Here is a 14,631-nt window from a genome sequence, read left to right as displayed (position 1 = left end):
CCTCCGAAGGCAGCATTTATCAGTTTTCGGATGCTGCCATTGAGTAGCCACAGAGGCAGAGAAGGGATCCCCCCCAAGGGGAAGTGCTTAGAGAAGTTTGCGAGTGTATGGCTGCATCCGAAAACGTATGCAGCTGACTTGTTGCCTCGCTGCCTTATCAGGCAATGACTTTGCAAGCAGCGTTTGTGCACGAAGGAACCTCACGAAACTGAATGTGATTTTGAACTTCCGAGGCAGCTTAACGGTTTAATGATCTAGAGCAAAAAAGAGAGCGAGCTTTGATGAGAACTGTTGGGCCATCATGCATATATGATTACCTTTTACATAAGCATCAAAATGTACAATGTCAGGTTCACTTAGGTCACGGGGGCAAAATAATAAAATGATAATAAAATAAAATAAATTCTGGAATGGGGCTGGCTGGACATCCCAAAACAGAGATGAGTGCTTCATTAATCTGTAATTCATCACCATCTTATTCACCCCCTAATGGAGGCAGCAGAGCACATGTTAAACTTGGATCCTAGTGATGTAATGGCAAACAAATGCTGCATTAACTGCTTAATACATTAATTACCATGATAAAGCCAGTCAATGACAGGCCCTCACATACAAATTTAGGAGACAGAGCAGAAAGACATTGGGCGGGGATGTGTTTGTGTGAAAAAAAGCATGTGCAACCAGTATTTTATTGTGGTTAGGGTATGGGAGGGGCGTCACTCTTATGGAAGCTAACATCCCCCACTCTGTCCAAAGAGGAGGAACATTACATAACACCATGGCATTACGTTTCATGACATCATCCAAAGATCCAACTAAAAATTTGATGACTTCAACCTAGGCACTGGGGAAAAAAACTCTGTCTCAAAAAAGCAAACATTGCATATTAGAAGCAGACCAGCATTCAAGTAGAAGTGTTTTTTTTGTGTGTGTGTGTTTTTTGCTGTACCTATTCAGGCTTGTGTGTATTCAGTGGCCCATTAGAGAGAGAGAGAGAGTCTCTCTGTCGCTCAGTGGTTCTCCAAACTGGGTCACTGTCAGCAGTGGGAAATTAAACGCACAGTATCTATCTGTCTGTCTGCCTGCAGACATTTTGATCCTCAATTCTGCCAATAGATGTTCCAATGCATTTATCAGAATGTATTCTGGCATTAATCTATGCACATCTGGTCCACATGGGTCAGTCAAAGTGCACATCCAGCTGTGGATAGACTGACTTTTAAAAACATTTTAACAGATCAAGTATCAGTTTTTAGGTTTATAGCCCAGTTATAATAAGGTTGACACATAACGAAGGAAGATCAATAGGACGTGGTGTTTTTCATCATGATCAATTTGTATTGACAATTTTATACTGTATACTAAAAGACTTAAACCTTAAAACCATCGTTGGACTGTTTTGGTGTGTGAATGTTACAAATATATATATATATATATATTGGATAGGTAGTTTTTATCAATACTTACACGATGCATTCAAACACTAGCGTTCCTTTAAAATGCCAATCAGCAACATGTGTGATAAGCAACACGTGTAGCAAGTATGTCTCTGAAAGGCCTGCTGTTGAATTTAAAATTCATTAGCTGTTGCTAATTTGCTAAAATAGCTTTTATGATAGCCTTTGGCCCCAGTAATACCAGGCCAAAAGTTTCCTTGGCATTTTTTTTTTTTTTTTTTTTAGCTCTCTTTGTGTCTTTGTGTTAGACACCAGAGACCCTAGACAGGGCGAGGCATCTAAGCACCATCTGCTCCCCCTTTTCCCTGGGCAGCTTATGTCTCCCCCTGAATGAGACTGAGATCCAGGGTGGGGCAGGAGGAGACTGGCAGAGCATGATACAAGCACTTTTGGACAGAGATAAGGCCTACAAGGAAAATATCTAACTGAGGAGCAAAACAATTCATATAATAATGTAATGCAAATGCATGCCATTAAGTGTTGTATTTTTCCTTTGGATAAGAGCATCTGCTATTAAATTATTATTTGCAATGTAATATTTATGCATTTAAAATAGTCAAAACAAGTAACCGACTCTAAACATTTGCCTTTCTCAGGCAGAGACCAAGACCATTCAGTGACAGAAACAAACACCAGCCACAAGACAGTAAAAACAAGTCAGCTGAAAAACGCAGTGCTGAGACTATCAGCTCTGCCATTTAGCTAAAGTTCATGCCATGACAGAGGATTCACTGAGGCATCGGAAAGAACAGAAGCTAAACAATCACTAATGCCAAGTGAACTGTTAATTGCCAGATTGCTTTGCTCTAAAAAACAATTTGTAAAGTAGGTCACATGTTGCTGCTTTGTTCTAATAATTTATTGGGCTGTATATCTCTGCATGACTAGATGGGTGAGGTCAGGTATAATAAAGCCTCATCTCATATTGCCTTGACGTTACTTTTTAAGGAAAATAAATTTGCTAGTCTCAAGTTGTCATATTTTATTCCTCCAAATTAAGCTATAGTATTCTATAGGTTACCAGTGCTTCATTATGACCATTTATAATTTATGACTAAATTTATATTCATAAATAAGCATTATACTGTGTAAATGTGAAGGCGGCGGTCATGCCAATCATTTAAAAGTAAATTAGGACTATGATCTTATTACGCAGTTGAAATTATAGTGTGGGCCTACTACATATCCCAAAATTCTCTACTCGACAGTCATTGGTCACATCAAAATATGACGTAACACCTTTTGGTCCTCTTTTGCGCGAACGGTTGATGCTGAGGCAGAGAGGAATCTGCGCGCGGTCAACTCTGGCTCGGATTTCCACTTCATCTAAAGGTGTGTGCTTTTTGTTTTCAAATATTAATATTTTTGCAATGTAACTTATCCCAACCGTTCCTCACGTGACAGGCAATGAAAGTATCAAAACTGTAAACATTAACAGGGTTACCTTTTTTGTAAGTAACACCATTATTATTGATCTCACTCTTTGGGGAGGGGACGTAGATAAAAGACAAGGCATCGAGAATATTCTGTATGGTTAGATAGTTACCGTAACAAAGAAAGTCCATGAATTAAAAAATAGCCATCGCAGCTGCTCGTCGTCGTCGCGCGACCATTGTGTGTTTACCGTCGTTTAATCGGGAGGAATTGTGCAAATGGTCGAGGTGCAGCTCAACATTAGCCAACTGGCTCTTATTAGTTCAGTTTGGAATGTTTATTTTGCTGTTGCTGACACAGACTTGAACAGTTTTTTTTATTATTCTACCTCAAATTTAAACAACAAGCCTGCCATATAACGTTAGTCCAAAATACGTGACAGGTGATCTAAGGGTCTCGACGTCTTTTGTCTTCGTTTTTTGTGCATTCGCCAACAAATCCGGAAAAATGATTTTATTTATCTTCGCATGCGTCAATAACATCGATTAATGAACATATATATCAATATGCATTTTGCATGTCAGCACTGAGATTATTCTTTTCAGTGGGCAGTGCAGTAACGTTGTCTGGTGTGAAATGGGAGAGATTTGGGTGTGATCTTGTTTCCTGGAAACGGGTCATACAGAATACCATTATTTGTAAAGGTTGCATTCAATATTAGCATGTTCCTTGAACATTATTAGGCTATCATTATTGTTATTTAATATGGTATAGTATGTAATATTATGGATTTTTTTGCATGATGTTAAAATGGGGGTTCAGGGTGTATCTCGGCCATCTATTGTCTCCAGATGAGATCCTGCATCCCATCGGATAAGCACTAGTGCTGGATGTTTATTTTCAGCCATCGAGTGATGATTTGTTGTCAGGTCATATTTAAGATGTCAAGTTTGTCTAATGCTTAATATGCGACGAATTTGTACAACGAACTAGCTCGAGGATCACTGCCCTGTTTGTCTTTGTTCGTTTCTTACACAGTATCCCCTTTGTTTCTCTCAATGACCAGTTCGATCACATTATTTTACAAAAAGATATGATTTGTTTTCTCTACATTTCACCCGAGTGGACACCCTGTATTGTAGATTATAATTGAACTATTATCGTTTAATTGGATGATGATGACAGCACGTCTGAATAGATTGATCCGGTGGTTATTGTGCTGGCAGCGACTCGTCCTTTTCTTGGCTTCCAGCAAAAAGAAGGATATATTGCCATTTAATAGGCACGACATTTGCATTTTTAACAAGAGTTTTGTCTTGTTTGTTTCCTTCCCATAATATCATTCACTTAGTAAATTATGCATGACTATTGTGGCGACGCCACTCCCTAAAGTAGTGTGCTATTTATAGTTATTTATATATGTTTTTCTTCTTCTTGTATATAACAGCAGAGACTGATTCCACTCCAATGGATTTTTCATGAATAGCTTACCTTGAAGATGATAGAAAAGCTGTTGTATAGCTCAGGCTTGTTTACAATATATTAATGATATTACTTGTTTACAATATGTGACAGAATACAGATGATTAAGAGAAAAGATTGTGTTAGCATACGTTGCATCAATGTTAGTAGCAAAACGTTTATATTATTATATCTGATATTATTATTGTATGCTTTCATTTGGCAGGTGTGTGAAACCTTCGAGGTTAGAAGTGCAATGGCGTCCTCTGGAGGTAAGATGTGATTTCTAAATCAATATGCTTCACTAAAACCATAATCTAAATGAAGTCATTCTGCAAAGAAAATGGAGCGTGGATTATTAAATGCAATGCTGTATCGTTCGTAGACTTTCAGGTTAAGGAACTGGACAAGCGTGCCTCAGGACAGGCTTTTGAAGTCATCCTAAGTCCCACGGCTCCAGATGCCAAGGGAGAATTCCCACTTTCTACCCCCAAGAAGAAGGAGGTATCTCTGGATGAGATCCAGAAAAAGCTGGATGCAGCAGAGGAGAGACGCAAGGTAAGTGGTTTAGCAATGAATTGCATACTGATCCTGCATTCTGTTCGTCATTTATTTTTTTCTTCATTTGTTCCTCATGTTAGAACCATGAGGCAGAGGTCCTGAAGCATTTGGCTGAGAAACGAGAGCATGAGAAGGAGGTCCTTCAGAAAGCAATGGAGGAGAACAACAACTTCAGCAAGATGGCAGAGGAGAAGCTTAACCAGAAAATGGAAGCCAACAAAGAAAACCGCACAGCACGCATGGCAGCTATGAACGAGAAGTTCAAAGAGAAGGTGTGTGTGTGTGTGTATAGATGAATACATACAGTATGCATTGTGTATTACTCCATAAAACTTTAGTTCTATTGAATAATACATTATTTTAATGGACATTTGTTTCTTTGTTTTAGGACAAGAAGCTTGAAGAGGTACGAAAGAACAAAGAAACAAAAGAGGGGGGCGAGGATGAAAACTAAGTTTCCTCATTTTCCTTTTCATTTAGGGTATAGTGTTGGGTTTTTTAATGTATCCAAAGATTTATTTTTTGTTCCATCAAATTGCCTGTTTTCCATGTTTGGATCCATGTACTTGCCACTTTTTTATTAAGGGGTTTTGGGGGAAAGCTGGTGCACAACATTTCATCACTGTGTGTATTCAGTTGTGTCTTTCATCATCCCCTCTAACCTGTAGATTTGTCTAGTTGCAGCTCTATAGCATTTAAAATGAGCAGTGTTTTACTGATAGGGATGCATGCCTGTGTTATGCATAGGTCTAATATATCTTGGTATATTGCATTGTGCACCTGTTCCCTTGTATGTCAGTACTGCCATCCTTTGAGCTTAATAAAGTTGCACAGTTGTTTGTTATGGTACCAGTTTTGCCACTGCCTCTTTGTTGATCTGCAGTCAGCCAGAGTGTAATGTGGAGTAAAATAACTTCTTAAAATTTGTACATTATGGACATGAATGGTCTGCATTTCTGTAATTCTATATAGAAAAAAAGATTTTGCCAAAATAATAATTTAATCTTTTGGGACACTTTTTGATGTATTTTCGCTGAAATTTTCGTGTTAATATTAAACATTATCCACATGCATTTCCTTTACTAGATCACTTGGAAGTAATTCATACCTAATATGCGCTAATAAAAATAAAAAAAGCAAGTACTTGGAAAGGTGCGCGTTAAATAAAAAATCTGACAATAAAAATCTTATTGTAACACTTTACAATAAGGTTTCATTAGTTACCATTAGTTGTCATGAACTTATAATGAACGGCACTTCTACAGCATTTATTAACCTTTGTTAATGTTAATTTCAACATTTACTAATACATTATTAAAATCAAAAGTTGTATTTGTTAACATTAGTTAATGCACTGTGAAGTAACATGAACAAACAATGAAGATGTTAACAAAGATGAACAAATACAGTAAATAATGTATTGCTCATGTTAGTTAATGGTCAGTTAATACATTAACTAATGTTAACAAATGAAACCTTATTGTAGTGTTACCAGAAAATCTAATAAAATACGTCACTTGAGACTAGTTGAACTATACTGGCATCTAGTGGTTTGAGTTTGTCAAATGTATTGAAAAAGGTTTTTGTGAAAAATCTCAAAATGATTAAAGAAAAGAAAAAACCTTGACATAATCAACTATTATGGATTTATCCTTTTTTGCCAAAATAGAGTTACGTGCATGAAAATATATTGCTTTGCAATGATGAATGGCTTGTTGTCCACATGCTGTCACATTATGTGTTAAGTAGTGCATCAATCTTTTCTATAATGATTTATACCTTATTTCAAAATTCTAAACTCTAAATTCTAAATCAATCCAAAAAAAATAGATCATGCCCAGTTATATGTTGTTTGAATAAATGTTTTTTTTATATATATAAAATAAAAATGAAATAATGTGCTTGTCTGTGTCATAGGAAGGTTTATGAAGGTCAGATGTCCAAATTTCCTCCAGTCATCCACATGCTGTTATGACCCAGCCTGAATTATTCAGTCACTACAGTACTGTAGACAGAAAAGCCTATCAATATGACATACAATTACATTTACAACAGGAAGTCTTGAATTATTTTTATTCTGCCTCTTTGACAACTTTATGCTGGTACAATACTGCAAATTGAATGGAAATATGCTATTATTACTTGACTAACAGAAATATTTTGCCTTCCTGTGTCTAAATTCACAATGTGGATCTTTGTTTCCACTGTGAACAGTGGATGACAAGGACACATTGTCAGCCAGAGTGCCTGTGTGGGTGATGAGATAAGCCTTCACATAGTTTAACTTTAGCAAGTGAAAACAGTACATTCACAATGTGTATATATTAGACAGTGTGTACAATTAAAATTACCTTTAAATTAAATAGTGTTTAAATATGTATACATGTGGGTTTTGTCAAATCTGTGCTGTTAACTCTGAATGTAGGGGAATTTGCTACTTTACACATACAGTAGCACAAATATATGGACACATATATATGTGATTTATGTGCAATTTATAAAATATATCCCATAATATATATACACATCTTTTGTCGGTGAGATACCTCAGTGGCTCTCACATCGCCTTTTATTAAAGAGGGCATGTAGGCGGTATTAATAAGAAGAGGGTAGTTTCACATTTCACAAACATTTGACAGGGTGTTGCCACCTGAAAGGGTTTTTCCTATTGGCGAGTTACTCCAGACGAAGGCGGGGACAATCCTCTTCGGTCTTTCTGATTGGACAGTTTGCATGCCCATCAGAAATCTTTAGATTTCGTCCATCTGACAGCGGTACTGCAGGGAGCTGACAGGAACCTCTCCTGCTCAATACAATTTTACGCAATTTTTCATTATGAAATTTTCTTTGTTTTATTCCGCTTCCTCAAGACGCATATGAAGGCGCGGTTAAATGCAGTTCTCTGACTGAGGGGACTATCCTCTTAAAAGGTAAACCAGTTCATTTACCGATCATTTGTTTAAGGCTAAATGTAAGGTGAAAATTATATCCACCCTATGCACTATCTTTTAGATAAAGTAAAAATAAACATACATAGCCTTTGTGTTGAACCGTTAAGGTGTACAAACGGGGATAATTAATTATCATAGCTCGAGATAGATTATAATAATTTGTTAAAACATGTACAGTACATGAGGGAAGGAATACAACGTATTGGCTTGTTGCTTGCACCCGTTGACGTTGAATTTCGTCAAGACATTTCATTGTTGCGCTTCCGGCGTCTCACGTTTCTTTTTCGAGAAACAGCTTGAGGGTGTGGGAAGGGTTGTCTGCCTTTTGGGATGCCATCACTAAAATTATCCACAGCTTCCCTCTTCTTTCACGTACTTTTAACAGATAAAAAAAATAAAAAAAAATCATTATTTTCCCAGACCTTTTGTTTTCCAGACATTATGATCGATGATTTCGTTTGATCAGTTTCGTCCTTATTAATTAATGTGCACGAGGAGCTTTACGCAGCGAGCTGATGTTACGTAAGCGGTGAGAAGAAACGCCCCGTTTTCATCACGTTACCTTCATTTTCAGGATGAACCAGTTTTTGCTACCAAAAGAGAAATAAACAGTTTTTGCAAGCTATTCGGTGACGTTTTTCATTACATAAAATTTGTATGATCCTGATATTTCCATTTCAACAGTATCAATTTGCATGGATCGTTTAGATTGTGGTTTGCATTCAAATAGAATGGAAATAACTTGACCAATAAAAAGTATAGGCCACGATCTTAAAAACATACCAATTAAATCGTTTTAAAAACGCAAACCTTTAAAAATATAAGGGTTCTGCAACTTCAGGTACTTTTATGTCCTAGTGGTTGATTTTATATTAAAACTAACAACTTATTTTAGTTGAAATTCACATAAAAATGTTTTATTTGTCAAATGTGTATTTTTCAAAATAGTTTTACCCAGCTCAGACTTTTAATCTTAAACTATGAAATGTCTACAACTTTAATAACCTAAACGTAGACTCATTTAAAGTTATTGTGAGCCAAAGTTGTATTTTGGGAGTCATTTACAAACAATCTTTAATTTTGTTAAATTAAACAAAACAAAAATATAAAATAAAATGTTTGCTATGTATTTGTCCTCAGCATGACAGATAATTTCCATCACCATCATTTCCTCCACAGAATGTTATACAATACATTATCTGAGCTGTAGTGTACATTTTTATGACTCATATGTGATGCATATATTCAAACTGTTGGTAGACAAATTAAAGTGGTGAGAGTGTAAAAAAGCATTGTATTTAGATTTTTTCCCTTGTGAACTTACCGAAGAATGCAAGGGTAATATTTAACTGTTTAATACTTTCCCCAAACAGATTTCACGCTAGACGGCCGCTTAATTTTTCCTCACTATGGCGACGGTTGTGATGGAGCAGATTGGGCGGCTGTTCATCAATGCACAGCAACTTCGCCAGATCCCACGTTTCCTGGAGTCAGCCTTCCCTAAACTGCCTTGTACTGTGATGGTGAGCGATGTGCCGTGGGTTTTCCGCGAGTCACACATATTCACGGGCTACCGGCCGCCTGACCAGAACTGGCGCTACTACTTCCTCACTCTGTTTCAGAGGCATAATGAGTCTGTAAATGTGTGGACACACCTGCTGGCCTCCCTCATTATCTTAGTCAAGTTTCAGGAGCTGTCTGAAACTGTGGATTTCCTGCGAGACCCGCACGCCCAGCCGATGTTCATCTTGCTCCTAGCCGCGTTCACCTACCTGGGCTGCAGTGCGCTGGCCCACCTACTCTCAGCCAAGTCTGAGCTCTCTCATTACACCTTTTATTTTTTGGACTATGTGGGCGTAGCTGTTTACCAGTATGGCAGCGCCCTGGCCCACTTCTATTACGTTGTCGAAGAAGAATGGCACGCTCAAGTGCGAAGCTTTTTCTTGCCAGCTGCAGCCTTCCTGGCCTGGCTGTCCTGTACGGGCTGCTGCTACGGCAAGTACGCCAGCCCGAGTTTGCCCAAGTTTGTTCACAAGCTATTCCAGGTGGTGCCCTCGGGCCTGGCCTACTGTTTAGACATCAGTCCGGTGTTCCATCGCATCTATAAATGCTACAGCTCTGAACAAGGCTGTGCTGACCAGGTGGTGGTCTACCACTGCTATCAAGTCCTCTTCTTTCTGATCAGCGCCTACTTCTTCTCGTACCCCCATCCTGAGCGCTGGCTCCCGGGATGTTGCGACTTCATCGGACAGGGCCATCAGATCTTTCACGTGTTCCTTGTGCTCTGCACTCTAGTGCAGATCGAAGCCGTGCAAATGGATTACAGCGAGAGGAGACCTCTCTACGAACGTCTTCATGGTGACTTGGCTCACGATGCAGTGGCTCTTTTTATCTTCACAGCGTGTTGCAGCGCTCTCACTGCGTTCTATGTGCGCAAACGGGTGAAGGCGTATCTAGAAGAGAAGCAGGAGTAGATGTCATGGCAGGGACCTTGCTTGCACATGTAGGAGGGATTGCACTGGTCTACAACAACTGAAGCAACTAACAATGAAAGACCTTCTTATTATTTTTCAGTTTATCCCATATTTGCTGTTAATGGTTTTATTATGTGGCCTGCCAATGCATTTTGAACCAACTGCTTTCTGTTTACCAAACTGGTGACATGCTTTAAAACCGCATTACTCATTGAGAATGGCTCTAAAACAATGGATTGCTTGCTGGAAGGTGCTCAGTTCCTAAGCGGATCTGTTTGATGAGTGCCATTCCAAACTAATAAACCCAGTTTAAGTGAGATCTGTGAGTGAATGTCAGCATTTTGCTGACAGGTTAGTTTGCATACTGGATAGTTTATGTAGACCATAACTGGATATTTTCATACTTGCATTGTGCCTCTAAATCCAACCTCATTTTGGTGTAGTGTGCTGTTCTTAATTATTTGTTACTCACATGTCATTTACACATTTGCCAGACATATTATATTGCATTCAAAGAACACTCCCCCCCCCCCTGCATTCCCTGTAAATCAAACCCATAACATTGGCTTTGCTCTTGCCACATGCTACTGTTACAAGAATACACACGGGACATTAAAATGTAAATAAAGAAAGTGCCCATGCCATTAGACCAGTGCAATTATCAAAATGTGGTGCTCAGATGAACCTCATTTGGATGTCAGTTAAATGCACAGGTCTTAAACCATGACAGAAATGTTACAAACTCCATATGGAATACCTTTCTGAAAGATGACTGATTTTTAACCAGTTTCTCTTTAATTAATCAGATCAAATTCCCCGCTCTAGTGCTTTTTAGATTTTAAACAACAATTCTCAAAATAAGTTTTGGCTTCACTTATTTCAACAGAGCAATGCAAATCAGTGTCAAATTGACTTCTAACTTGCCTTACAGTGCGTCTAACCCATCCAGTGCCATGTTGAGGTTAGTTTAGAAATACCTGCGAATTGCAATCGATTGGTTTTGCACTGCCAGTGCACACTTCCCTGCCTTTTAAATGTCTAGCCAGTGAAGAGGGCTAAAATGCCAGATGCTATGAAGAAGACAGTAGGCAGGATGTGATGTCACTGGATTGAAGTTTAGGGGTTGTAGCTCAGTGGTAGTGTGCAAGCAATGTTGGACAAGGGCAGTCATAGCCTAATGGTTAGAGAGTCAGAAGGTAACCCGAAGGTTGTGGGTTTGATTCTCAATACCGGCGAGTTGTGTGTGTGTGTGTGTGTGTGTGTGTGTGTGTCCACTACTCGCTGCTCCTAATGTGTCTTCACTGACTTTGATGGGTTAAATTCAGAGGACATATTCCAAGTAACCATACTTGGCCTTCACTTCATGTCACTCACTTGTATAGTCAAATTGAAGGATTTCAATGCAACCCAGGCTGATTATTAATTTGACGCAAAAATGAAAAACTGTGTGTACTTTATGATTCTCAAACTTATTAGAAATTTGTTTCTCAATTATAATTTTTTTTTCATAATGTTACAATAGACTGTTCACCCAAAAATTTAAATCCATCATTTACTCACCCTCATGTTGTTCCAAACCTGTATTAAAAAAAATTAGAATCCTCCAACTGTTTTTTGTTCAAACAATGAAGGTCAATGGGGTCCAAAATAACATTGGATTACATTTACTTTCATTGTAAATGATGGCAGAATGTTCATTTTTGGGTGAACTTTCACAGCCAAAGAGGCATTTGAGAAACAATTACTTATGTCCTTCAATTCTATGATGTCCTTTTGTCATGAAGATGCTCCTTTTGTACACAAGGGCTATAACTATGGCCTTTACCTTTACTCATACCCTGATATGAATGCCTTTGTGTGTTCTGTGCATACATGGATTTTTCTATTAGAAGTTCCGCACTTTATTTACAAGAACAGTCTGAGCATCAGAACTAATATGTGTTAAATGTATATTCTAATGTGCCTGACTACATGCATGCTTCCTTGTGTGAGTATGCATACAGGTGCTTGTCGTGTGTGTGTGCGTTTTTGAATGTATATGTATACCTATGTGAGATGGCTACTGATGAGAAAGGATATGAAGGCTCCATCTTAGTCTGAACCTGTCTGGCCTTTTAATGACCGTGAAATACATCTTGTGTATCTTCCCATGTTTCAGACCTTGTCCATAACACAGATCCATCAGACAGAAAGTAGAAGGATAATCTACTTTCCCATTGAAGTGATCCATATTCATCTGAGATGAATATTGTGTCACTAGACTGTTGCTGCATTTCCGGTCCCAGAAAAACAAATTGATGCTGTGGTATGAGCCGTTTGAGATATACTGTAGTAAAAAAATCTAAGTCATGATAAACGGTGACCAGCATTTATGTTTTCAACCTGGAACACATATGGCAGAATAAGGGGCCATTCACACAGACCATGTTTTTGCGAGACGCTAGATAATGTAATAAAAAAAGCAAGGTCTAGAGATGCTTTTTTTAAAAGTTAAACTTATTTAGTGCTGCTTTTTAAAATGCCATGTCAGGCACGAGGCACTGCGAAAGACTAGTGAAAAGGTCAAATGTGTCCATCTAGCGCATATTTACATAGAACAACAATGGAAAAGCAGCAAAGTGAAAAGCAAACGCAAGTTGCAGGGTAGTGGAATGAAAAATGTGCACGGTCTAGATACCCTAGATATACACTTTTAAATACTGTAAAAGATGCAAATGCAACGTCTAGTGCATGTTTACATAGAAAAGTAATGGAAAAGTGCAGTGAAATGCAAAAATGTGTTCTGTGTGAGCTGTCCTTGAGGGTTGAAGTTGAGTTTATTTTAACTTGAGCCCCACGTTTTTAGAATACCAGGCCATGCCGTACGAGAGACACTGCAAAAGACCGGTCAAACACGTCCGACAATGGAGAAGTAGCGCAGTGGAATGGAAAAACGTATTCTGTGTGAACGGCCCCTAAGCCATTTTAACAGCACCAGCAGACAACAATGATGTCACAGATTGATGATGTTGTCGAAGTCTGGAACTGATGAAGTGACTAACGTTGTCAGTTGGCTCAAAATGGTGATTTACAAGGCAAATATCTCAGAAAATTATCACATGGTGGGTGCTTTATTTATTGAAAAACCATAATGATATAAATAAGAAATTATTTTAGAATATTCATTTTTACAGAAGATATTAAACAGAAAATGAATATGTTGTTTTTACTGTTGTACCAGCCTGTGTTTAGGAAATAAATGGACCCTCTGAAATCACATAGAGCGAACAGGGAGGCTGCCAAGAGCTGATGTCACTGAGAAAGACAGCAGATGAGGTCATATCCTGGCACGACCGGGATTTGACCTAAAGCCTCAATTCCCGTAATGCTCAAGTGGAATTTTAAGGAACTCTGTAAATGATTTCTGCTAAACTGAAATGTCTCTTTCTTAAATTCTACTAATCTACTCACCTCGAAGACACTTAAAGAATCTGAATAGTCTTTTCAATTTTAAACATGACCATGTTTAGAGTTTGTTTTAGTGATTGTGTTTCTCTTGTATTGCACTTAAGTGAAGAGGAAGGACCACTCAGAAAGTTACTTTAGAACCTCTTGATTTCGTTCAGCCCTTGAATTCAGTTTTTGACTGTACTCAACCACGAGCCCTTGCACAGAGCTGAACTAACACTCATGTTCTGCTGCAGTGCAGAACTGGAAAATAAAGACTGTGTTAACCTAAACTATACCATTGTGTGTGGAAATGGTGATGTGTTGATGTACTACGGTATTTACTGTAAGTGAATAAACTGTAAGTCCTACCTTCCACTACATGTCATTGTGTTTCCTGTGCAGAAAAGTCCTCTTTAATATAAAACATGAGTTTGGTGTATGCACACTCCACACACTAACAAGTGAGTAACAATCTGTTATTGTGAAAAAAGTGATAAAACAACAATGCCACATCACTTTGAGGGAAAGTTCACCCCCAAAAAATGCAAATTCTCTCATTCACTTGGAATGACAATTAAAGAGTAAAATGACAGAATTGTCACAATTTTAATCTGAATTTGCAAAAGTGAGCTGTTTGCAATCTAGAAACCTGTGTCTAGAAGCTTATTCCAATAAATGTATGGATGCAATAAATCCATACTCTTTAGTATATGGCATGTATGCCAATTATGATATTTTATCCAGCCTATTCATTTTTTTAATCATAATTCTGTTATAATAAAACTTAAAAACTAGCATCGTCATCCGTGAAAATGTTTTGCACTGTATTCCATCTTTTACCAGTAAAACTCTGCTGGAAATAATTTACGGCTTTTATTGCAAAATAAAAACCTTAAAATAAATAAACATATTTAGAAAAATAAA

General features: G+C 37.9%; 2 protein-coding genes across 3 annotated transcripts; both read left to right on the top strand.

The window, feature by feature from the left end:
- Window positions 1–2,685: 2,685 nt before the first annotated feature.
- Window positions 2,686–5,702, top strand: stmn1b (stathmin 1b). The gene is made up of 5 exons (XM_082149558.1): window positions 2,686–2,789; window positions 4,519–4,564; window positions 4,678–4,850; window positions 4,934–5,125; window positions 5,242–5,702. The coding sequence occupies exons 2-5, from the start codon at window positions 4,549–4,551 to the stop codon at window positions 5,305–5,307; spliced, it is 447 nt and encodes a 148-aa protein (XP_082005684.1). The 5' UTR covers window positions 2,686–2,789; window positions 4,519–4,548; the 3' UTR covers window positions 5,308–5,702.
- A 1,911-nt stretch (window positions 5,703–7,613) lies between these two features.
- paqr7b (progestin and adipoQ receptor family member VII, b) lies at window positions 7,614–14,075 on the top strand. Of its 2 annotated transcripts, XR_014200847.1 has the most exons (3): window positions 7,614–7,783; window positions 9,178–13,379; window positions 13,499–14,075. XR_014200847.1 is itself a non-coding variant. In XM_082150537.1 (2 exons), the coding sequence occupies exon 2, from the start codon at window positions 9,214–9,216 to the stop codon at window positions 10,276–10,278; it is 1,065 nt and encodes a 354-aa protein (XP_082006663.1). In that variant the 5' UTR covers window positions 7,614–7,783; window positions 9,178–9,213; the 3' UTR covers window positions 10,279–14,075. The 2 variants fall into 2 exon arrangements, 1 of the variants encoding a protein (XP_082006663.1); XM_082150537.1 differs by having other exon boundaries at window positions 9,178–14,075.
- Window positions 14,076–14,631: the final 556 nt, after the last annotated feature.

Source organism: Leuciscus leuciscus (assembly GCF_965113295.1).
Source record: "Leuciscus leuciscus genome assembly, chromosome: 20".
NCBI lineage: Eukaryota > Metazoa > Chordata > Actinopteri > Cypriniformes > Leuciscidae > Leuciscus > Leuciscus leuciscus.
This window is presented reverse-complemented; position numbering and strand designations above follow the sequence as displayed.

Coding starts and splice junctions, on each gene's coding strand:
- stmn1b (XM_082149558.1), top strand. Junction 4,851..4,933: donor CAGCAGAGGAGAGACGCAAG/GTAAGTGGTTTA, acceptor TCCTCATGTTAG/AACCATGAGGCAGAGGTCCT. Junction 5,126..5,241: donor ACGAGAAGTTCAAAGAGAAG/GTGTGTGTGTGT, acceptor TCTTTGTTTTAG/GACAAGAAGCTTGAAGAGGT.
- paqr7b (XM_082150537.1), top strand. CDS start 9,214: ATGGCGACGGTTGTGATGGAGCAGATTGGGCGGCTGTTCATCAATGCA.